Source organism: Eschrichtius robustus, chromosome 6 (assembly GCF_028021215.1).
Source record: "Eschrichtius robustus isolate mEscRob2 chromosome 6, mEscRob2.pri, whole genome shotgun sequence".
In the NCBI taxonomy this organism is placed as follows: Eukaryota; Metazoa; Chordata; class Mammalia; order Artiodactyla; family Eschrichtiidae; genus Eschrichtius; species Eschrichtius robustus.
In genome coordinates, this window is record NC_090829.1 from 140,382,951 (window position 1) to 140,407,130 (window position 24,180).

The following is a 24,180-nucleotide window of genomic DNA, read 5'->3' on the forward strand; positions in this document are numbered from 1 at the left end:
TGCATAGTAAACCAGCTCAGAAATTAAGCTAAGGCATATGGTTCAAATTAGACCAAAGTTGTCCTTCGGAAGTTCTATGGGACACACAAACATGAATTGTTGGGTAGACTTTGCAAATTAAGAGAATCATTTTATTTGTCAAAAATGTGTGTGTGTGTGTGAGTGTGTATATTCACTCACAAATATTCATTGGGGGCTATATGTATGTGTTTTTTTTCTTCTCTTCTTTTGGACAGAGAGCATTTGTAACCCACTGACTCCCAACATCAGTGTCCATTAGGGTGAGGGTGTATGGATTTTGCCATTATTAGTCAGAAACTCCTGACTTAGCGCTCTGCCACTTAACGTTAGCACCCCAGGATCTTTGACCATTAGAAGTGGTCAAGACCTTGGTTTCCAGCTATGCTTCTTGTAAAGGAAGTTCCCAGATAGAAGCCAAACACTGGAAAAGAATTGCTGACTCCAGGACTGTTTTGTAAGACTGTACGGTGATTTATAAACAGTGGGGGTTTTTTAGCTTTTTTTTTTTTTTTTTTTAATGAAGTCGTCTAGTGCCCTTGAACTTTCTTGCACAGGTAAAGCCATGTGCCAGCATGCTCCTTGGAGGCCCCTTTCTCTGTGAGAGAAGTCAGGCTTCGTGTCCCCACAGCTTCCTTTGTTTGGAATGAGTTACCTTCTCTCCTCTGCTCTCGAGCAGTGCTAGTTACGGCTATCTGTGGGAGTCACCAATAAACAGTTATTGGAACCACCTTCTGTGTTCCATGCTGTGTGGTTCAGATGAAGAACCAGGGCTGCAAAAGGCTGACTGCAATCCAAAGTGTAGCCACCTCCGGCCTCAGCATCCCATCACCTGGGAGTTTGCTAGAAATGCAGATTCTCAGACCTCAGTCCAGACCTTCTAAATCAGAATCTGCATTTTAACACAATCCCCAGGGAACCTGTCTGCACATAAAAGTTTAATAAACACTGGTCTAGAGCAGTGGATTAAAAAATGTACAGTCCCTCTCTGTGCGTGCACAAACACACACACACACACACACACACACACACACACGAACACTTTGGGACATAAGTGCATTATATATAAATTTTTTATCCTTTACTAATATATGATGTACATTTAAAAATATGCACAAAATACAAACATTTAAAAGGATGAAGCAGAAGCTAAATGTGAATAATTCTATTACTTTCTTATTGTACCCTCTTAGGTCATTGGGGTACAATACTTTGGAGACCCCTGCTCTAAGGAAGCAAATAGAGAGCTGAAAGGAATCTTAGAACACTTTATATATGATGGTCAGGGTTCTTAAGGCCTCAGGGAACACAAAACACACATAGAAAGTAATTTGTTGGGCTAAATTGAATATATGTATGCCACCCATAGGTAAAGCCATATCCCCAGCATATGCATTTATATTTAGTGTTTATCGATTTCATCAGGTTGAGAAATGTAAAACCCATTTTTCTCTTCAAAGTAAGATGTTATAGGATGTTCTTTGGGCTATGAATCAAAATAGGAAGTCTAAATCTTTGTTTTTTAGTTTAGTCATTCAAGTCAGTAACGTATTTGGTATCCTCTCTGACGCACCTAGCTTTGGACTAGCATCCCCTCTGACCTAGAACATCGTTTAAATGAGTTACATTAGTTACTAAATCTGGATGGCTCTGAGTTCATGTGAACAGCATCTCTGACCGCCCTGTTTCTTTCTTACCATGTAGCAGGCCTTGTGTTGGCATTGGGGTTAAAAGACAAATTGATCACCCCACAGAGCCTGGTTTAAGGAGAAAAAGAAGCTTCACAACAAATCATTACAGCAATACATAAGTCTTATCTTGCAGTGTGGACAACTTGCAAAAGGCAGAAGAGAGGAGTAAGAGGAGATTCCTCTGGAAGCTGAAGGAGGTGACATTTGTGTTGGGCCTTAAGGGATGAATAGGAGTTTGCCAGGCACAGGGCACAGAGAAGGAATTTGGGGTAAAGGGACCTCCCTGAGCAAAAGCATTGGGCAGGAAACCTGCTTTATCAGCGTTCCTCTTGGGTGAAGTGCAAACTCTTCTAACTCAGTCAGTTAAATGAAATAATTTAAATTGACATGAAATAATAACCCTGAACACTTACTGAACAGTAGGCTCTTGGGTTTGTACAATCGAAACGACTCTGAGAGTAAGTTATTTCATATGGTTTGGCCACGACAGTGTGTGGAAAGTTTCTCAGCAGAGCACAGTAAGTACTTCTCATTTACAGTAAAATCTGGAATGTTTGGGAAAGGTCTGTGCTAGAGAAATTGAATTTTCAGATTAACTGCATAAAAATGGAAAGTCTGGTTTAAAAAAACCTTACTAATTTTGTTTTCCTTTGAAGAGATAACTGCTGTTAACATTTTAGGGACATTTCATTTTAATCTTATCTAGTAAGAGAAAAGCAGAGCACTTATCCTGTCTTTTCAGCTTTACATAATGCCTTTTTTTGGGGGGTTGGCCATGCCACGCAGCATGTGGGATCTTAGTTCCCCGACCAGGGATCGAACCCGTGCCCCCTGCAGTGGAAGCGCGGAGTCTTAAACACTGGACCGCCAGGGAAGCCCCCCATAATGCCTTTTTAAAATTTAACGTTTTAGCACTTTGCCATGACTTAAAGACCACATAATATTTCAGCTTATAAATATTTTGTACATTTTAAATCATTTCTATATTATTGATGATCCAGGTTGGTTTGGAGGTTTTAATATTATAACTAACGCAGAGAACACTCTTACACATAATCCTGATGCATATTTCTTATTAGTTCTTAGACATGCATTTGCTGGGTCAAAGATTATGAATAATAAATAGTTTTAAACTTTGGTTATACATTGTCAAATTGCCTCCTAAACAGCTCGGCCAAATTACTCTATCTGAGGCCATGTATGAAGCCATTCGTCTCTGCATGCTTGTGGATACAGAATGTTGACGTGTCTTTTAAAACCTCTGATTATCTGATCAGTGAAAAGCTGTGTTTCTTGGACCCCTGGCTCCTTCTTGTTCTCATTTGCCAGTGTCTCCTGCTCTGCCTGGCCCTGGGGCTGCCCACGACTCAGTCTGGGACCGCTTCTCCCACACCCTACGTCTAGGAGAATCTCATTCACTTACGTATTTCACTTTCTATTTGTAGACTTGAACAGTAAAGGCATCCCTCCTGCCCAGCCCTCTCTTTTGAACATCAGACCCATCAGGACAGACCCCAGATCACATCTGAGGCAGCCCTAGTGCATTCCCTCGAATCTCACCCCCAAAGCTGGATCCTGTTTCAGTATTGGGATTATGTACCAGAGCGAGCTCCACACTGATATAACATTAAGACATTCTAACGACATGGGTGTCTGATAACGGATGAGTGGTTTTTAGCTACAGAGGAAGTTCCAGTGTCCTTGGAATCAGTAACATACCCACCTCCAATCCATCTCTTTTTCATGCCAGAAAGTCAGGAGTCATCTCTGAGACCCCGTCTGCCTCTCCACCCACGCCCCACCCACCTGTCAGAGCCTCCTACTGACTCCATCTGGAACGTGAAACTCAGAGTCCCTGGCTCCTCTCCTCTGATTGCAATCCAAAGTGTAGCCACCTCCAGCCTCAGCCTCAGTCCTTGTCCGCGCGTCCCTAATTTTAGCTTGGATTACTGAAAGCACCTGATAACCCGACTTCCAGCATCTACGTTTGCCTCTTTCCAATCCATTCCCCGTGTCATGTCACAGAAGATGACTTTAAAAGGCAAGTCTGATCCTACCTCTTCCTTGATTGAAACCCCAAGATGCTGCTCGTTCAGCTAAGATGGTGCTGATGGTCCTCAAGGGCCCCACAGAGCCCTGCATGGTGTGGCTCGGCCCTAAGCTCCTGTTCCACCCCCTCCACGCTCCCCAACTCAACACCCTTCCTCACTTCCTGGAAGGCAAGCTCCAGGCCTTTGCAAATGCCATGTAGCCCTGTGCCCAGAACACCCATCCCTCTCCCAGGCTGCCTCCTTACCTGCCAAGTGCTCGTCCTTCTTTATGTCTCCACCTTAAGGCCACCTCCCCAAAGAAGTCTTCCTGGAACCCCAGGCTAGGACATGTTGTACACCCCATGTTCTATTCTAATGATTTATTAAATACCTCTCTTCCCTGCTCTACTGTAAACTACATGAAAGTGAGGACCAAGCCAGTCTTTCTCCCTGCTGGATCTGCAGGCCCCTGCACACTGCAGCGCATAGTAGGTGCTCAGTAAACTCTTGGTGTACAAATGAATGAATAATTATTGAAATATCTTCAAGTTTTTTTACCTTTTAATTTCTTTTTGAATTGTTTACTTATAAATGTTACTGTTTGGGGGGAAAAGAGTAATTTATTGACTTCTAAGAACTTTCTGTCATCTGTGGTAAATTTCCTTTGGGTAAGTCATATTTTGTGTGTTTTGTTTATTGTAAACACATAACGATAACAGCTAACTCTTATATAATTATTAGTGTGAACAGGCAGAGTTTTATGGTGCTTTATATGTTTTAACCTCACACCACCCTATGAATGGGCATGATTATTAGCACTAGTTTGCAGAGGATGAAACTGAATCTCAGAGGGGTTAAGTAAGTTGTTGAAAGTCACACAGCAACTAGTAACAGAAGCAGAACACTGTACTCTTAACCTTTACACTACGCTGCCTCTGAAGAAGTGTTTAATTTTTTTTTTTTTTTTAAGTACAGAGGAGGTAATATTCAACCTGCCCTTTGAAGAACAGGTGGAATTTGACGGAGAAGGAAAGAGCAGGACGAGCACCCTCAGGAAGGAGCAGCTGCTGGTCATGGAGCCATGAACACATTGAGCAGTTGGGAAAAGGTAAGTACACACCAGGCTAAATCCTGGAGGCAACAAAGCTGAAGAGGGTACGAGAGCCAGGGCTTAGAAGGGCCTTTTGCTTTGCAAAGGGGATGAGGATTTGTCCTGTCAGCAGTAGAGGCTGCTGGAGGACTTATAAAGGGAACTATTGTCTGCATTACTCTGTAGATGAGTATGCTTCCTTTTTTCCTGGTAAGAGATATGATGAAATCATGGTAATACAAAGTTGCATGCAACCGAATAGTGTATTAACTGTAAAAATCCAGCTTCACAGTTCTGAGAAATGCAGCCCTTGTGGCTGTGAAGACAGAGGATTACGTGTGTACCTGAGCTGCTCTTTCCTCCTTTGTTTCCATGTAAGAAACTGTACCATCATGTCCAGAGGAGGGCGTGTTGGACTGTCTCCCCATGGGTATCGTTGCTTCAATGACGTGAACACCAACGGAATGGTCACTGCCAACACTAGTGCCCCCAGTGATGTCCTAGTGGAAAGGGAGTTAACTGCAATTCTGTGAAATATCTCAACTATTCTTCCAGAAGTAACAGCATCTTTGTTATCAATGGCAAGGGAGTGTTTGTAGGGAAATCAATCAAGAAGGATTCAGTAGGTTGGCCCAATTTCTGTGACGTTATCAGAATTACTGTATGTAGAAGCCTCACTCACAGCAGGGTTTAGACCCAGGTGCACGGAGCCTGGAGAGATTCGGGGTAGATTCAGGAGTGTCCATGTCCTAGGATGGTGGGCAGGGGTGGGGGAAGAGGAATTGTTTATTCTCAATCACCTCTTGGACTTTTTCTTTTTTACTATGAATGTGTAACACACCACCATCATTTTAGCCCCAACTGTGACTTAGTCATAGTAGAAGTCACAGTATTTCAACATGTAGTTGCTTCAGAAATCTTGAAATAACATTTCTGCTCACCACCCTTTCAAGATGCTAGCTCTTCTTAATTAATACTTGAAAACAGAGCACAATTTTGTTTTTAAAATATTTTAATGAGTGCTTTTTAATATTATTGGTGTCTTTTGTAGTCATATTTATTTTATTTTTATCTAGTTAAACACATTCTGAGAAAGCAATCTTAGGTCTTACCTGTCTGCCATAAAGAGCTGTAACACAAAGATGGTGAAAAATCCCTGAGCTACACAGAGAACAGACTTGTGGTTGCCAAGTGGGAAGGGGGTGGGGGAGGGATGGAGTGGGAGTTTGGGATTAGCAGATGCAAACTATTATATATAGAATATATAAACAGTGAGGTCCTACTGTATAACGCAGTAAACTGTATTCAGTATCCTGTGATAAACCATAATGGAAAAGAATATGAAAAAGAATATATATATATATATATATATATATATACACACATATATATATATATATATATATATACGTATACAATGTATATATATATATACGCGTGTGTGAATCACTTTGCTGAACAGCAGAAATTACCATAACATTGTAAATCAACTATACTTTAATAAAATAAATTTAAAAAAAGAATCCCTGAGCTAAAATAGTAAAAATGAGACCAGCTTACTAGACTTACTAGACTTCCCGACACCCTCTGATGTACCATGCGTGAAAAAGCTTTCATCCCATAATGGTTAGAATTGTTTCCAGGAGTCCTAGTACTGGGAAAATCTGGGTTGTTGTTCTTCTAAGAAAGTTGTCTGTATATTGAACCTTGTCTTTGAGTTTTTTGACCTTCTGAGCTACTGTTGAGCATCGATCTGCTCTTGCCTAGGGATGCCAGATTTAGCAAATAAAAATATGGGACTCCTTTGTACTATATCTATATGGTACATATATATGGATTTCAAATAAACAGTGACTGATTTTGAGAATAAGTATAGATCAAGTATTGCATGAGACATACTTCAACTAAAAATTATTTGTTGTCCACCTGAAATTCAGTTTTAACTCAACATCTTGTATTTTACCTGGCAACCCTAAAAACACCAAAATTGGGCCAGTATCCCCCAACGAATTAACCACAGATTGTTAGAAAGTGTTTTCTTACACTGTTTACTGATGGAGATTAGTTAGCTGCCAAAGGTCTCAGACTTTGATTAAATGTGAAGGTATTTTGAAGTTGAAATTTTCTTATTATCACCCAGTGATCACAAACATCTGTGTTTTCAACTTTGGGACAAGCAGACAACTCAGAAATATTACCAGTCCTTAAAGTACATTTACCACCATCCAAGAATTTTGGTGTTAACTGTGTCCCCTGAGATCCTGTGATAATCCAGTTTCTGTATCAGAGAAATGTGGTCAAAGTTTAGACTGACAGTGAAACTGAATTTCCAAACCTTTTGACACCCATCCCGTTGTTAAATATTTTGGTTCCAAATCAAGCAAAAGTCATAATTTCCTTTGTCTGGGATGAGATTCCAATCATGAAAATAAGGAACATAGAAATCACCAAGGAGGAGAATTTCACCCTCGCATCCAGGTGAATCACACCAAAGCCCATTAATCATCAATTGATCGAGGCCAACAATTCCAAATTTATTTTTAACAGAAGAAAAAGTAGTCAGCATGAAGCCAGAAAACAAACCGGCCTGAAGTCGGTATGTATATTTATAATGTGATATACTTTCTGTGTTTCTATGCCTTCATCATAGTAAAAAATATTATAAATGTGAGACAAAGAAAGATAGATGTGAGTGGTTAAAGGCAGTGGGTTCAATGTCTTAGTGAATGAGAGACTTATTTAGGGAAAAATCAATCTGAGTGTTGCAAATTATATAATGATGCAATGTAAAAATGCAGTGATCTAGCCTCAAGCAACTTTTGAAGGACAGAGATGCGGGTTTGAGAACACAAACTTGCTTGCTTGCTTTCCGTTTTTTTCTTTGTCTTTTAGTGCTCTGACTATGCCCAGTTTGAAGTTTCATTAAATAGGATATACTAAATAAAATACTTGTTTCTCTACAAGTACCATCTGCAAAAATAGATCCCTTCCGTTCTGAATTATTTCCAGCTTCCGGGTTATGATCAGACAAACCCAAATGCTCTACATTTTCATCTCCTTATCTAAAGGCAACAATGTGGAGCCATCTTCTCTGTGTTACATCTGAACTAATCCAGACTAGAATAGTAAGTAAGATTCCATGAGCTAGTTAAATCTCTTCCCTAAAGGGAAAATTGGGGGCAGTGCATTAGTGAGGCTAACGCAGTCCAATCCGCCCTGTTTTTTTTCTCCACTCAGACATAAATTTTCCTGTTTTACCAGTCATCTTACAACAATGCATGTCCAAGCCATGCTGTGATTAGAGGGGAGTATATGCTTATTACCCAAGTTCTTCACATGTTGGAGCACGGAGAGACCAAGGGTGGTAAACCAAAGGAAATTTCCATTTGCTTTTTAGCTGCTGCGCATTCTTACTCTATAGGAAAGTTAGCTGTTATTAAGTAATGATGTTCAGCTGAAGTTGGTCACTCGTAACAACAGACAGATGTAAAATGTTTTATTTGGGTTAGCCGACTCTCTCCCAAATAAAGGGCCTGAAATTGAACTGTCTTTACAAAAATATTCAGCAAATGATACCTTATTCCAGTGCTCGAATTCTTTGCCATGGAAAATGGGAAATGAGTCTCCTAGTGAACCCAGTATCTGTTTAAACTTGTCTTTGCCCAGAGAAAACTTGATGTTCTATGGAATGAAAAAATTTTTTAATGAATCTACATTGAGGAGTAAAGGGTATAACTATGCAAACCAAAGGATTTTTTTTAGTTACTTATGGAATTTGAAACCATAATAGTGAAATGGAAACATAGGAAAAAGGCTAAATATTTGACCACAGAGGCAAATTGGATCATTAGATGCTCACATGCAATGTAAAATGTGGGATTTGTCTTTAAAGCAGTACTTGTTGCTTTTCCAATGTATAATAAGGCAAAAGAAAGACTTTGCCAGTTCTCCAAGCCATCACTTACAACCTCCAGCCACATAATCCTTTAGGAAGTTGGGTGTTTTTAAGACACTGGTTCTGATTCAGTGGCTCGAGTGTGGGACCCAAGAGCTGGGATTTCTTTTTTTTTTTTTTTTTTTAAACATCTTTATTGGAGTATAATTGCTTTACAATGGTGTGTTAGTTTCTGCTTTATAACAAAGTGAATCAGTTATACATATACATATGTTCCCATATCTCTTCCCTCTTGCGTCTCCCTCCCTCCCACCCTCCCTATCCCACCCCTCTAGGTGGTCACAAAGCACCGAGCTGATCTCCCTGTGCTATGTGGCTGCTTCCCACTAGCTATCTGTTTTACGTTTGGTAGTGTATATATGTCCATGCCACTCTCTCGCTTTCTGATTAACATTATTAAGTGATGCTGGAGCTGCAAGCCTTTTATTATATGCTGTCCTGTTTTCAGGGTCCAGGGAGATGGATAGTTCATCTTAAGGTATTTCATGACCACAGAGAAAGATATCTGCCCATCAAATGGACTCATAAAGCCTTGTTTCCATCCCTACTCCTGCCACTGGCTCAGTGACTTTGAATAAATCACTCAACCTTTGTGATCCTCTTTTTCCCCAGATATAAAGTGCAAAGTTTAAACCAGATCAGCACTCCTTGGAGTGTTCCCACATGTCAGATAAAGGCCAGATTTACAGAGTTAAGCATGTTTCTTTGCTGTAGAACTTCTCAGACCCTGTAATATACAAGTGTGCTGTGTGAGTCTCCAGTGGGTGGGGACAATGGGGTGCTTGGAGGTTCTGTAGGCAAAGCTTCCCCAAATTACCTGACCACAAATTGCTTTATTTGTGGAATACCTATACCACACACTTAGGGGAAGCCTGAGCAAGAGAACTGCTAAGGTTCTTCTGTTAGCTTCAGCTCCCTCAGCCCTGAAATCCAGGATCTTTCTTCCGGCCTCTGATGTTCTTAGCCAGCGAACCCCGAAAGCAACTGTAGGATGATATCCATCATCCAAGGAAGAAAACTTAGAGCAATTTTAAACCAATTGCTTTCCTTTTCTCCCAAACTCTCATTTTTCCCTTCAAGACAATTCACCTGAACTTTTATCCCCTGGGACACCTTTCCTGGCTAACTGAAAACTCCACCCGACAGCTACCATATTTGTACATTCAGCCCCACTGATTTTCTCTTCCTTCTCACACCGAAGGGCCCACTCCTTGGCTTGAAAGTAATGAGGCTGAACTTTTAGGCAACCCAGTTTACCTGCTTGTGAATTTCCCACAGATTCTATACAACTCTAAGCGGTGAAGAGTATAGATCATGATCTCAAGGTGTGGTCTCAAGACCGGTAACCTCAGCATCACCTGGGAACTCATTAGAAATGCAGGTTCCCAGGCTCTGCTCTAGACCTACTGAATCAGAGACTCTGGAGCCCAGCCATCTGTATGTCAAGACCTCCACGTGATTCTGACACTCGCTGAAGTTGGTGAATTCATGTTATAGAGACGAGAAGCGAGGATTACAGACTCAAACAGACCTTGTGCTATATCAGTTTCCTTACCTGGAAGACAGGAATAATCATATTAACTCTCTCAGAATCTAAGTGAGAGTTAAATTAATATATGGCACCTTATGTAAGATCTGGAACAGGATAAGCAATAAATCAAAGCTGTTTATTCTATAAGGGCTACTAGCATGTAATGAGCAGAACCTTGCAAGAAGCAAGGGCTTCTTGCTCCACAGAAATAAGAGTGACAGAATCTGAGACCCTTATATCTTGCCCTGAAAAGTTGTCTTGCCATGATAAATTTAAGTAGTGATTTAGAAGTAATTGAATGAGAAGAATTATTCACTTTTTCTATGCTGTCCTTAGGGATCAGGCAAGTCTTTCTTCCCACTGAAATCCTGTGAGATTTGTATTTATTTTTCTATTCAGCGTTTAGCCATAAACTAACATTTGAAGTTTACCTTGAGGGATATTTCAAGACTTTACAGGTTTTCTTTAAATACAGTACCTTTTAGGTCAGATATTTAATCCTAAAATACAAAAATGTGTAGTAAGAGCATCACTGCAGTCAGACTTTCACTAGGTTTTGCCTTAGTAACAAGTCCAAGAATTCAACCAGGCAACAAGAGTGTTTTTCTCACTTGGGTTGCAAGTCACCTTTGGTTCAGCTGTAGCTCAGCTCCAAGTGTCCCCCACCTCCCCCCTACCCCCCACTGCCATCCAGAGGAAGGAGCAGCCCAATCTGAGCCTCACTGGAGAGCAGTGACAGAACCGTGTCATTCTTATGCCTCTGTTCAGGTGAGGCTTGAGTCACTGCAGCTCACAGGCCATTGGCCAAAGCAGTCACATGACCACATCTGACACAAAAGGGTGAGAACATACTTCCCTGCAGGGACAAACCCAGGGAAGGAATCTCATGGATGGACCCCACAGAGAGGGGCAGTTAGCAACAATCAGCCACGACAACCAAAACTGACCATGGTTCTACCAATGAGGTTCCAAGTTCATGTCTTCAAAATACAGGTCATTAGGATAGAGGAAACTAGATGGTGAATTTGCCATAACCTTGACTGGTGCTTCCCCTCAGAGCCTCTTGTTCCGCACAAAGAAGAATGTCCAACTCCACAGCCTCCCAAAAGTTGCCACTCCTTCCAGCCCACCTCAGTCCTCAATGGTCCGAGAGAAAAAATGGGTTTGCAGAAGGAAAGAGTAATTTCCCCAGCAGATAAAACCAAAGGGCCACCCTTTGGAATCTGCTGAGAGTCAACTTTGGCCACCTTGTTCTCTTTAATGAACATGTCCAGTTCTGAGGCCACCTGGGCAAAGCCATCTGTGTCCTCAGCTGACACTGATGAAGTCAAGAAGTGGATTCATAACAGGGAGCCCAGCCATTGAAGCGAGTCCTAGGCTGCTTTGAAGAGCAGGCAGAAGATGGCACGAGGCCAGTGCCAAAGGCCCCAGTGCATGTGTATGTGCGGCCGCAGTCACAGGACCCAAAGAAAGGATAGCTAAGCCTCACTGAGTTTATTTTCCATTATTTTTAAACCTTCTGAGTTCAGTGAACCCCAACTAGATTCTTGTCAAGCACTTTTTTTCTACTTAATATTTAATCCCATGTACCCTTAAAGTGGAATTTCAGCCAGGTATTTCAGATTCATAGCAAAAAGAGAGATCATTAAAAGATTGTTTTGTCAAAAATATTTGACATCCAACAAAGCTTTAGAAACAACTTTTCTTACAAACAGGGAGCTGTTTTGCCAGAGTTTTCAAGTCAAAGTCCCTCAAATTCTAATTTTAGTCTGGAAGTCCAGAGTTATGGTTGGATTTGGATTTCATTCTTCCATGTCTCACTGCCCATTTGAAGGTATGTAGAATGACATCACTTGAGGCCTGGTTGAGAAATTCCAGGTTTAGGGAGCCACTGCCTCCCCATTTTTAAATTATTTTTCCACAGGTGCATATACTTTGTTAGCCCACCATGGAACACAGAAGTTTTTCCCAGCATGGGTGAACTGAAAACTTCCAAAATTTGACTCAACAGAGCTATCCGTTTTTAGAAGGTCTCAGTTTTGTACTAACTAGGAGGGGAAAAAAAATCATTCTTAAAGCATATTTATTTTTTTCCCAGCCAAGCATCACATGAAAGTTAGCTGTATTATCACATTGTTGAGAACTAGATATCCTGTAAATACAGGTTGGCTAGAAGAATGGTGGGTGAAAGTCTGTTGTGGAAATGAGAGACTTATCTGTGCTTAATTTTGGCTAATATATCTACTAGCATTATTTATATTATATATTTAATATAATATGAATAATATATCATAATATCTATGTGTTTACCGTAAATGTTATATAAGTTAAATAATATATAATTTGTACATATCCTATAACACATAATACTTATATGATATTTATATGCTAAATATAAATAATGTGTTACAGTTTTGATCAGATTCTCCATATATTGCTGCTTTAAAAAATTAATACTTAGCCTTGGGCCACTGGGTCATTGGCGTTCATTTATCTGTAAGGATGGTGAAGATTCTGAAAAGTAATAAACGGATGTTCTGCATGTCTGTGTGCAATAGCGTTATTTTAGAAATGCTAAGGGCAAGTGGGGAATCGGAGATTTATCAGGGTGGGGGGGAAGCCGTTAAGCTTCTGATATGATTCAACATCTATATCCCAGTGTGGTGGTTCTCAATGTGTGTTCCTGCAACAACAGCGTCACCTGGGAATTTTTAGACATGCTAATTCTTGGACTCCACCCTAGACCTACCGAGTCAGAAACTCCAAGCCTTCCAGATGGTTCTGATGCAGCTAAAGTCTGAGCACCCTTGTCAGAGAGGTTGACAGTGTAGATACAACAGCTTCACACACTGCTAGGTGCCAGCTGTTGAGAACTTGGGTGAGTCACACGACCTCTCTGTGGCTCCATTTCTTCCTCATGGGGATGGTGTGAGGGTTAATTACATTCACACATGGAAAGCACCTAGAATAGTGGCTGGTACATGGCTCTAGCGTTATCTATTTATGATGATGATGATTGTTATTAGTGATCTGAAGCTTTAGTATTATTGCCACTTATCTGAATCTTTATTTTATTATTGTCATTTTATTATCTGGATCTTTCCCACTTTGGACCATTTCTGGCTCTATCCTGACTCTGTTCTTGCTTAGTATTTGCATATGTATTTCTCCTAACTGGTCAGGGACTTTCTGTCCATTTACAGGTTGATTTCTCTCTGACAGGACAGTGTGCTCCAGCTCACAGTAGTTAATTTCTTTGGTCTTCCATTCTTACCAGATCCCCTTTCTTGGATAGAATTCTTCCCCTTCCACTGACGATGGTGATGGGAACTTCCTTTCCATTTCCTCCATTCTCATTGTTTTGTTCCCAGCACTAGAAGTGTGGTTCTTCATATAGATAAGTATCTTTTTCAATGTGGCTACTGTTTAGTTCTGTTTCCAAAATGTGTTTTTTTTCCCCGCTTTATCTCCAGAAAACAAATGCTACACAGCCTAAGCACTAAGTGACTTCATTCCGTGTATATGTTACTGGCCTGAAATAGGAGAGTGTAATATTGACCTCTCCATTCAGTAGTTTCAAGGACTTCACTTCAGTAAAGATATCACCATTCTAAGAATTACAATCCCAACCCACATGTTGGAATCATATGATGAAAACTGGAGAAATAAATACAATTTCCAGAGACTATAGAAAACAACTAATGGTTCATACGGAATATTGTTTCTTTGTGGGATTAGGAGAGGGAAAATTAGAAGAGAATATCTTTTATTTTTCTTTCCATCCTTTCCTTTTGGGAAATGGTTATGGTCCCTTAATATTTTAGAAGTGAAACCAGGTAGATTGCAGAATCTAAGGGGAAAAAATCTAAAGCAATAACATAAAATTATATGAAAGAAGAGTGTGTAATGAAGTAAATTGCATTAAAGAAGTCTGCTGAGGAATGAAATACTATAAATTAAGAGCATATAATAAAGTGTAAAAGATTAAGCATATAGGTAAAAAGAAATGGGTGCAAAGAAGGAGATGCTGGATCTTAATAGAGCAATGATGTAGATGTCGTTTGCCAAACATACTGTGAACACACTGGGAGAATCCAGTATATAAAAGGCTATACAGACTGATAATTGGGACTACCTAAATGATAAAAGAGTCATTATTGTAATTATTTACAATAATTAGTAGATCAGAAAAGAAGTGTGAAGTGTACATAAGCTTCTGTGTATAAGACAGATAAAAATGTGGGGAGATATATATGTATATTTTAGGAAGAAGTATTTCAGAAAAGTAGCATGCAAAAGAATCTAGTGGAGTTAGAACAGATTGCATTAAACTTTGGAGGTTTAAGAGGGATTTGTGTACTGACAAGAACTCCAGTCTAGCTTCCAAAGACTTTGGACCTCGTTCTTTCTGCTATGGGCCATCTGTGTGATGAAGACAAGTCCCTGCAACCTCCCACGTCTCCTCGTTTGAAAAACGTGTGTCAAATACCTTGGTTTTGACATTCTTTTTGAATCTAATCTTCTATGACTCAACAGCAATAATGCATTTCCACAGGCGGTAAAAATATTCTAGACTCTTCCCTTCCAATTCGCACTGTTTACTTCCTCTGCACTTCCCCTTCCTGCCTCCCGGTTTGCTGGTCAGTTGATAGTGGGCTTCAGTGGGGGTGAGTTAACCCACTCTTCCCAGGGTGTTTTACTATCGAGCTCCCTCCAGAGGGTGGGAATTCTACAGTGAGGGCTGTGATTGGGGCTTCAATTTCATTCTTAAAACATTCCTTGAGCTTGGATCTATTCTGGGCACCATGCCAGATCACCAGGGGTTGGAAGGTGAATGCTGGGGCCCTAGCACTTGGGGGAATCAGTAAGGGTCAGTTTCACTGGGTCAGTTTCTTAGTAAACAGCTGTGAACTCCATGTGTCCCTCTTTCTTTCAGGAAGTAGAAGAATCCCATGGTAGCCAGGTGGGCGAAGGGGAGCGAGGACGATACACCTGCTTTGAAGAAGCCGCCATTTGACCTGCCGAGTGAGTGACCAGGTAGCACCCAGTTCTGAGGGCACAGGAATGTTGAGAGGGAGGGAGTGTGTGTTTAACCTTTGAGTGCTGTCCACCAGCCGCTCTTTTCCACAGAGAGATGCTAATCCCAAGACCCCCACCCCACCCAGAGACTCTAAGTTTTGTTCCCTCATATATGCCCCCCATCCTCTGATAGCCATTGGTGTCACTGATTCCAACAATAGTTGTGCAAAAATGCAGCACAAGAGCTTTCAGCAGAAAGAGGGGAAAGATTCAGCTCATCACAAGCCTGGCCCATTGCCCCTTTGAAACAGAGGTTAAAACAGAAGCTTCATGGCACTGCCTTCATAGAAACAGGGCCAAGTTTCCCAGAATCTGGTGGAAGGCTGAGCTGGGAGCTTAGCTTGTGCTGCAGGACACTTCTTCATCATTCACACAAGAAAACTTAAGCTTCTGTTTTTATTTCAGTGGGTTGAATGGCATGCACTTTCCCCTACCAGTTTCTTTTTTTTTTTTTTTTTGAGTGCATGCAATTACTTGTCCATAAGCTACATTTGTCTTGGCAAAGGGTTCTGAGCTTGACTACGCATTTGGGCATGCCAGCATGGCATTGACGTTTTCAAACTTTCATTGTGGTCGCTTTCCTCTTGGTTACTGAGAAGTGCTGCATAAAGTGTCTGATAAGGCCCACGTTAAATTATATCCTGTACTTTTCATCTAAATTGATCCCCAAATAAATGGAATAGGCTTCAACAAGTAAAATAAACTCTGAATAACTTAGGGCCCTTCTTTGCAAAGAAAATGAAACAGTGACTCTCCTTTCTGAGAAAAAAAAAAAAAAATCATTTCAAGGGGCAGTCAGTAAATGACACACTCTTAATAACATAACAGGAAAATTAAAAAGCCCAACAGATTTACTGCATCCTCAACAGGTGTTATCCTATAATGGATACAGTTTCAGATTCCTTGAAGGGATTTGCCCAAAGGATTACTTTAGAAACTTCTATTGAAATAACACTGCTCCAACAGCAAAGATTATTGCATGAATCACAGACCACCACATACCAGTTCCTTTTGAAGGGGAGAAATTTTTTTATTATTATTCTTAAAATGCCGATGAGGTGGAAAAAACATACCAACCAGGTAGAATTGCCCTATAATCACTCACATTATGTTTTTCAAGGAATGTAGGGGTAATTTATCTCAGTCACCAGGCAGGTACTATAAGATGCTGTGTGGCCTTTCACCCAGCTTGTCCCGATCTGTAAACGGAGGGCAGAGCATTGCCCAGGGCTCAGTGTGGGAGCCTAGAGCTTCTTCCAGGTAAGTCTGTTCTGCTACAATGTTGGATGCCTGTACTTATTTACTTGTTCATTAGCTCTTTAAAAGAGATTCGTGTGCTGGTTCTACTTAGCTCAAAATATGTAAGGCCGAATTTTTGCGCCATACCTAACTGTCACACCTAATATTCTATATTGATAACACTTTTCTAAGAATAACCAACATATTGATCAAGCCGTTAATAAAGCTTAATTATTCACTCTGTGTTTGTGTTTGGTTGTTTGATAACTTGCTCTTTTCCATTGTAATCAAGAACTAGGACAGGTCATGGATTCCCAATTATTCATTGGACTAGGGGGAAAATGAATTGCTACTACAGGGAATGTCATGCAAATGGTAGCTTTTTAAAAACGTTTATGCATACTACACAAGGTTTTAAAATTTGTATTAACATTTCCCATCACTGTATCAAGAAGTATCTTATGGATGGTGCATTTTAATTATATCAGTACTGGCCCTATGCTCAGTCAACTTATTTTTAAATTTTCTATACTTGGAAATCCATAAGAGCTGAATATACATCAATATTCATAATACTCCATGGAGTGGATTCTTGTGAGTGTGATATCACAAAGAGAAGATTAGCATCATATTTTTGAGTGTGAAACTCTGTTTTGGCACTTTATAGCCATTATCTCATTCAACTATCACAAGAACCCTGAGAAGTAGACTTTATTTCCCTATTTTACATATTAGAGATTTGAGGTCCAGAAAGGTTAAATAGCTTACCCCAGGTCTCACAGCAAATAAGTTGGAGAGTCAACATTTAACCCAGGTTTCCTTGTCTCCAGTCTGTGCTCCTCACTCCATCCTACAGCCATCCTCAAGTACACATTGATTAATCTTGCCCTCAGAATTATCCTTTCTTGTAAACGTCCATGTACATTCGTATTTATCTCACATGATTATCCTGTTTCTGTTTTCTGGGCATTCTACCTCATGTGACAACAATGGAACGGCTTTCTTTGTCATTTCCTTAGGTGGTCCCAAAGCCTGACCATGGACCCGATTAACATCAGCATGGCCAGTGCTCCCCTGGTGAAGCACACTGCTGGAGCTGGCCTCAAGACCAGCAGACCCCGAGTCATGTCCAAGAGTGGACACAGCAACGTGAGAATCGACAAAGTGGATGGCATATACCTGCTCTACCTCCAAGACTTGTGGACCACCGTCATCGACATGAAGTGGAGATACAAGCTCACCCTGTTTGCTGCCACGTTCGTGATGACCTGGTTCCTTTTTGGTGTGATCTACTATGCCATTGCCTTCATTCATGGGGACTTAGAACCCAGTGAGCACACTTCAAATCACACCCCCTGCATCATGAAAGTAGACTCCCTCACGGGGGCATTTCTCTTTTCCCTGGAATCCCAGACAACCATCGGCTACGGAGTCCGTTCCATCACGGAGGAATGCCCTCATGCCATCTTCCTCTTGGTGGCTCAGCTGGTCATCACCACCTTGATTGAGATCTTCATCACGGGCACCTTCCTGGCCAAAATCGCAAGACCCAAAAAGCGGGCGGAGACCATCAAGTTCAGCCACTGTGCCGTCATCACCAAGCAGAACGGGAAACTGTGCTTGGTGATCCAGGTGGCCAACATGAGGAAGAGTCTCCTGATTCAGTGCCAGCTCTCGGGAAAGCTCCTCCAGACCCACGTCACCAAGGAGGGGGAGCGAATCCTCCTCAACCAGGCCACCGTCAAATTCCACGTGGACTCCTCTTCCGAGAGCCCCTTCCTCATCTTGCCCATGACATTCTACCACGTGCTGGATGAGACGAGCCCCCTGAGAGATCTCACCCCCCAAAACCTTAAGGAGAAGGAGTTTGAGCTGGTGGTTCTCCTCAATGCCACGGTGGAGTCCACCAGCGCTGTCTGCCAGAGCCGCACGTCTTACATCCCAGAGGAGATCTACTGGGGTTTTGAGTTTGTGCCTGTGGTTTCTCTCTCAAAAACTGGCAAGTACGTGGCTGATTTCAGTCAGTTCGAACAGATCCGGAAGAGCCCAGATTGCACCTTTTACTGCACGGATTCTGAGAAGCAGAAACTTGAGGAGAAGTACAGGCAGGAAGATCAGAGGGAAAGAGAGCTGAGAACGCTTTTGTTGCAACAGAGCAACGTCTGACGGCAGTGGTGTCGCCTCGACTTAACTCTGAGCTGCTTCCACATCTGAGCTCCCTTCAAACCCAGAGGCCACCGGGAAAACAAAAATGTGTGGACGCACTCTGAAAAACCGCACAGATGTACAGACCTGTTCCTTTGATCTGGTGTCTAAACAAGCATTCCACCTCTGGTAGGGTTCCTTTTTTAAATGCTTTGTGTGAAACAAACTCCCCAAATTCAAATTTTCTAAAAGGGGGCTGCATTTCCAAGAACTTGGTGGAGGCTACTTGAAACAATCTGGATGGACAGATATTTCGCAATGCTGATATTGAAAGGAAATGCGTTTCCATACAAGGATGTCAGCTATAACAAAATGTATTTATTCAATCCAAGTATCAAAGACGAGATGGCCGAGAGCTGAAACGTGGTTCAGTATCCACTTATATCATTGCTCTAAAACACACTCATTTTTTCAAGCAGAGAAAAAGGTATTTATAATGAAGGCTATCTGGTAATACATAAAAAGGGGCAAAGGGACTCTGTACTCACAAAATATAATAATTCTGTTTTTACCTTTTTCGGTGAATGTAATTGTACAGAGTGACACTGATCAAATCAGGAATGCATCATTGTGAATACATGTACAGATGGAGCTGATGTAATTGTTCACACTAATTTGTTTTTGTTGGAATGTACTAGCCCCTTTCTATTCAAAATGGGTTCACAGGCCAGCAGTATCAACAGCATCCAGGAGCTTATTAGTAATTTAGCCCCACCTGGACTTAGAGAATCAGAGGCTGTATCTTAACAGGACCCCCACAAGTCATTCATGTAAAAATGAAAGTTTTAAAACTTCACTCTGGACAATGTTTTCAAAGTAACTTTCTGAAGCCAGGGGACTCTGTGGGTCCCAGGTCCCCACTTCTTTATTATGGACAAATATTCCTTTCAGTGATTTCATTCCTTATTAAAATACCTTGTCCGCAAAGGAACTGCCACAGGTATTTCAAGAACAGAATAACACTGTTGAGAGTAATGGTTGTCTCTCTCAAGCTAAGTCCATGCTTGTTGATTACAGTGAACACAAAAGAAACATTCAGCTCCATAACAATCGGAAATGTGCTCCTATATTGAAGTCCAGTCCGTGAGGTTGGATGGGACTCCTAGGAGCTAGTGGAGCTGCGGATAAGGAATTCAAACACAGACGATTCCTTGAAGCATGAACAAAATTTGTTACTCTGATAACATGTAAAGGATGCCCTCAGTAATGAAGTAAATCTCATACAACTCAGTGTGACACAGGTAACGTTTGGATTTTGGCAGAATTTAGAGCGTTTATTTGGGGCAGAGAATAAATGGGCTAGGATTGGCTAAATGTGAAAAAGGTGAATTCTCATTTCATTCAAACCAGGACAGATTTGTACATTCACTCAAGAAGAATGTGACTTTGAGTGTGTAGACACGGCATGGACGTACACATGAGCCCACATATATGGATACACTGACCTGACCTGTGAGCGTGCACACCGCATGCACGCACACACACAGAGGCGTGCTCGTCCTGGCTCTCCCATCACAATTGTGGAAATTACCCATGAAGACATTTGCAATTAAAAGAGCAAGTCCTGGACAAGTGTGCTCATGTATATTTTGTTCCATAAGAATGGGAACACTGGGGCAAGTAATCTGGATTCAGATTATCTGTGAAATGGTGTCATATCATGATGTTCCCACATTTCAAGTCTCCTTCCGTTAAACAGAAAATGTGTCTAAAACCTCTGACCCAGAACTGAACCTTTAATGCAGCTGTAAAAATCATGCGGTTGAAGCTGTAAAAGTTTAAAATACAATCTCCGTGCACAGGAATTTATTGTCTTCTATTATTCAGGAAGTTTTTTCTTTTTCTTTTTCTGTTGATCATTTTATGGCAGGTTGTTTTAGATCTTCATTCTCTTTTTAAAAAATCACATTAGGACTTCCTTGGTGGCGCAGTGGTTAAGAACCCACCTGCCAATGCAGGGCACACAGGTTCGAGCCCTAGTCCGGGAAGATCACACACGCTGCGGAGCAACTAAGCCACAACTACTGAGCCTGCGCTCTAGAGCCTGCACGCCTAGAGCCCATGCTCCACAACAAAGTGAAGCCACCGCAATGAGAAGCCCACGCACTGCAGAGAAGAGTAGCCCCTGCTCACCGCAACTAGAGAAAGCCCACACGCAGCAACGAAGACGCAACACAGCCAAAAATTAATTAATTAATTAATTTTTAAAAATCACATTAATGTAGTTAGATATTAGTCATTTTAGTTATTAAACCTTTTTTTTATTGTATAATGTGGTAAAATTGACAGGAAAATAATGCCCTGGCATGTTTACAGTTTTTCTCTTGCACTATTACATTTTTCCACAGTATTTACATCAGTGCTAATTTGAATGTGATCAAAATTAAGAATCTTGCATACTTCTATTGTATATGGTACAATGATGTAGCATAAGATTGAGAAATCTTACTGTATGTTCATTTCGCATACCTATTTCAGCCAAATTTGGAAGACTCGATCATCTGATCTATTGCACTACACACAAAATAAATATGTAGTGTCTTAAAATCCAATACTTGTACAAGTCAATAAATCATATTATAACAAAATATTCCATAAATAGCTCTAAAGTTGCTTCTGGTTTGAAACTTAGCATTTTCTAAGCACACTTATTATTACTCTGTACAAAATGCTCTCGTGTTAACATGCTAACAAAAGGATCCAGGCAAAATTATTTGATTACATCTGGGCATGAATCTGACTGAAACAGATTCATGCTCAACACCCAACTAACAGTTGTTAAGCTAATGGAGGATTTTGACCCAAAAATGTTTTTTGCATTTTGAAATATTTCCAATGCATGAGACCTTCTCAGTGCAGCCATTCAAAAATGTCATGTTCCATTTGAGAAACCACAACGTAACGAGCAGCAAATCAGTGTAATCTGCAAGCCATGTCTTATTTAAGTGATAAAATACATTGTACTGACATGGCACCCGGTAGCCAATGGCTCCAGACAGCATAGCAAAGATTCACTCATTGATCCTCACAGCAAGCCATCTTTGTTTCTCTTTCCCACTTAACAGGAAATTACAGCCCAGAGATGAGATTCCAGAAACCTAAAATTAGAGGTTAAAAGTAAAAAATGCCATGAATGAGTGGGTCAGGTATTTAGATGCATTTAAACAACTATTTTGTGTGATTTTTCTTTGAATTAAATTTTCAGTTTTAACTGACTGATTTCAATCCCACCGAAATGTAAATTGACAGATTAAAAAAGAAAAAAGGGACACTTCTACTGCAATATGATTCTTTCTCCCTTGCTTGGATCCTCAGTACTCAGACATCATCTGGAGAAAGAAGAAAAGAGAAAAGAAAAGCAAGGAAGTCACGAGGCCTTTGCATTGGTAGCTGAGTAAAGGACCACCTCATCCTCGGGCTTGGTTCTGTATTTGGTCCCTGTGGTCAAAGGGTCAGACATCCAACCATGTGGCATAACAAAGCCTTCCAGCCTCTCAATCTTGGCTTTCATTCTTGCTAGACTTTTACTGTTAAATGTTAGAAATAACTAGTTTTGAATGCAGGTTATTTTATAATCGTTTTCTGGGATGGGATTTTTTTTCAAATGAAAGGTATTAGCATTTCAAGTCTTGATTTCCAAGTTCTGTAGTGTACACTCGAATTCCAGCATTGGGCTCTGCATAGGTCCAAGGTGTCCTTAATTTTCTTCCCCTGGGAAGACTTACCCCTGAAGGTCTAAATTTAACATTTCACTCCTAATTGACTAACTACACACGTTTTGCCTTTTGTGAATTTCAGCTTATCTGTAATCAGGATGAGCTGCCAACCAGTCCTTGGGTCTCTGGGTAGCAATGAGCAGTTTCTGCTCTCAGAATGAGGTAACTTATGAGCAGAGTTTGAGTCTCCAGAGTATAAATTTGCAATGAAATGGTATAATCAAAATTCAACTGGAATTTTAAAGAATAAAGGAGCTGCTTAATTTCTTGAGGAATTACTATTTGTTGGTAGACTTTGTTTTTATTGTCGTTGTGTTGTTTTGAATTTTTTTTAAAGAAATCTGAAACAAAGTCTTTGTCTTCAAAGTAAGAAAGGCAGTGAGAAACGTGTAAAAATAAAAGCTAATAGTTGATCAATTAGACTTCCACATAAAAAGACTTCTACCAGTGGAAAAGAACTTCATTGCAGGGGAACTATGGGTCATTCAGTCTCACATTACAACAGACTGTGTCATCATATCCTTCTGGCTTCCCAGGGGTAGCAATTTTCCTAGCCTTTAAGAAACACTGATGTATTAAGCCCCACTTTTTCCCAAAGTTTTTCTACTAGATATTTAATGAAAAAAAAACATGAGGCAGAAATAAAGCTCCAGTCATGTCACTTCATCTTGATCTTCTGTCAGTTCTCCTGTTAGACTCAATTTTCTTTTCAAGTTGACATGTCCTTGGCTGATTATTCTTCATCTTTGCCATCCATTCTAGCAAGTCAAATAAGCCTGTGGGTTAAAAATAATCAATCAATCCAAATTAGTAATTTGTGGACACTTAGATGCCTAAAAACTGAGGATAGGAACTTTTATCTTTCAGTTAGTACGTTGCTAGTGTGTAAAAATAGAAGACCAAGAAAAACCTGTTGATTTGAGTGAATAGTTAATTCCTAATAAAATTACAAGAATTGCTTATGGAAATTGAAGGACATAATTGGCATATGAGTATAAATGCCAAAGATGTCATACATGTAGATAAAGGACATATAACTAATAAAAGTAAATTTCAGCCAAACACAGGGGACTTTGGTAGATTCCATGCACATTCTTTGAGCCTATCACAGAAGGGCCAGCAACAATGGGCTCTAACTCTTCCTCCACATGATGTACAGGAGCCCTGACTCCCAACCTCTGTTGGAGAATCAGGCTGATGGCTTTGTATTCCTAACCAGCACGGGATGGGCAAAACCAAAGATGAAGGCATCAACCTAAAAGCCCATCACCAAGTTTTTGGTTTAGCAGCTCCAGCCTTATGAGGTACTTAACTGTGATCTTATCTTTACTCAAGGCCAAATCTTATCTAGTATCCATGCCTTCCCAACAACTTAAGATATCCAATTTCACCCCTCAAAAATATTAAAGTTAGAGGTAGAACCTACTCAAAATTAGACTCCAAGGGAGCTACTACAATTGATTACATAGTTACCCATTCCCAAAAAAAAAATCAGAAGTTGTTGATTCTGAGCTAAGAAATATGACCCCTTAGCTTATTATTCCTATGATTGTTATTGTTGCAAATGCCCTTAATATTGCTGAAAAAGTAAAGAACTTCCAAGAACGTGATTGGCGAGAAATTCAA

The 24,180-nt window shown here is 40.6% G+C and overlaps 1 protein-coding gene across 3 annotated transcripts in view; it reads left to right on the forward strand.

Annotated features, from left to right (window-relative positions):
* Positions 1-22,833, forward strand: part of KCNJ15 (potassium inwardly rectifying channel subfamily J member 15) — a 54,104-nt gene extending 31,271 nt beyond the window's left edge. For 2 of the 3 annotated variants that reach the window (XM_068547083.1, XM_068547086.1), the window contains 3 exons: positions 4,715-4,847; positions 15,252-15,352; positions 17,653-22,833. In XM_068547083.1, the coding sequence (XP_068403184.1) occupies positions 17,672-18,799 (1,128 nt within the window). In that variant the 5' untranslated portion in view covers positions 4,715-4,847; positions 15,252-15,352; positions 17,653-17,671 and the 3' untranslated portion in view covers positions 18,800-22,833. The remainder of the gene's footprint in view (positions 1-4,714; positions 4,848-15,251; positions 15,353-17,652) is intronic. The other variant, XM_068547084.1, reaches the window with a different exon arrangement.
* The last annotated feature ends 1,347 nt before the right edge of the window (positions 22,834-24,180 follow it).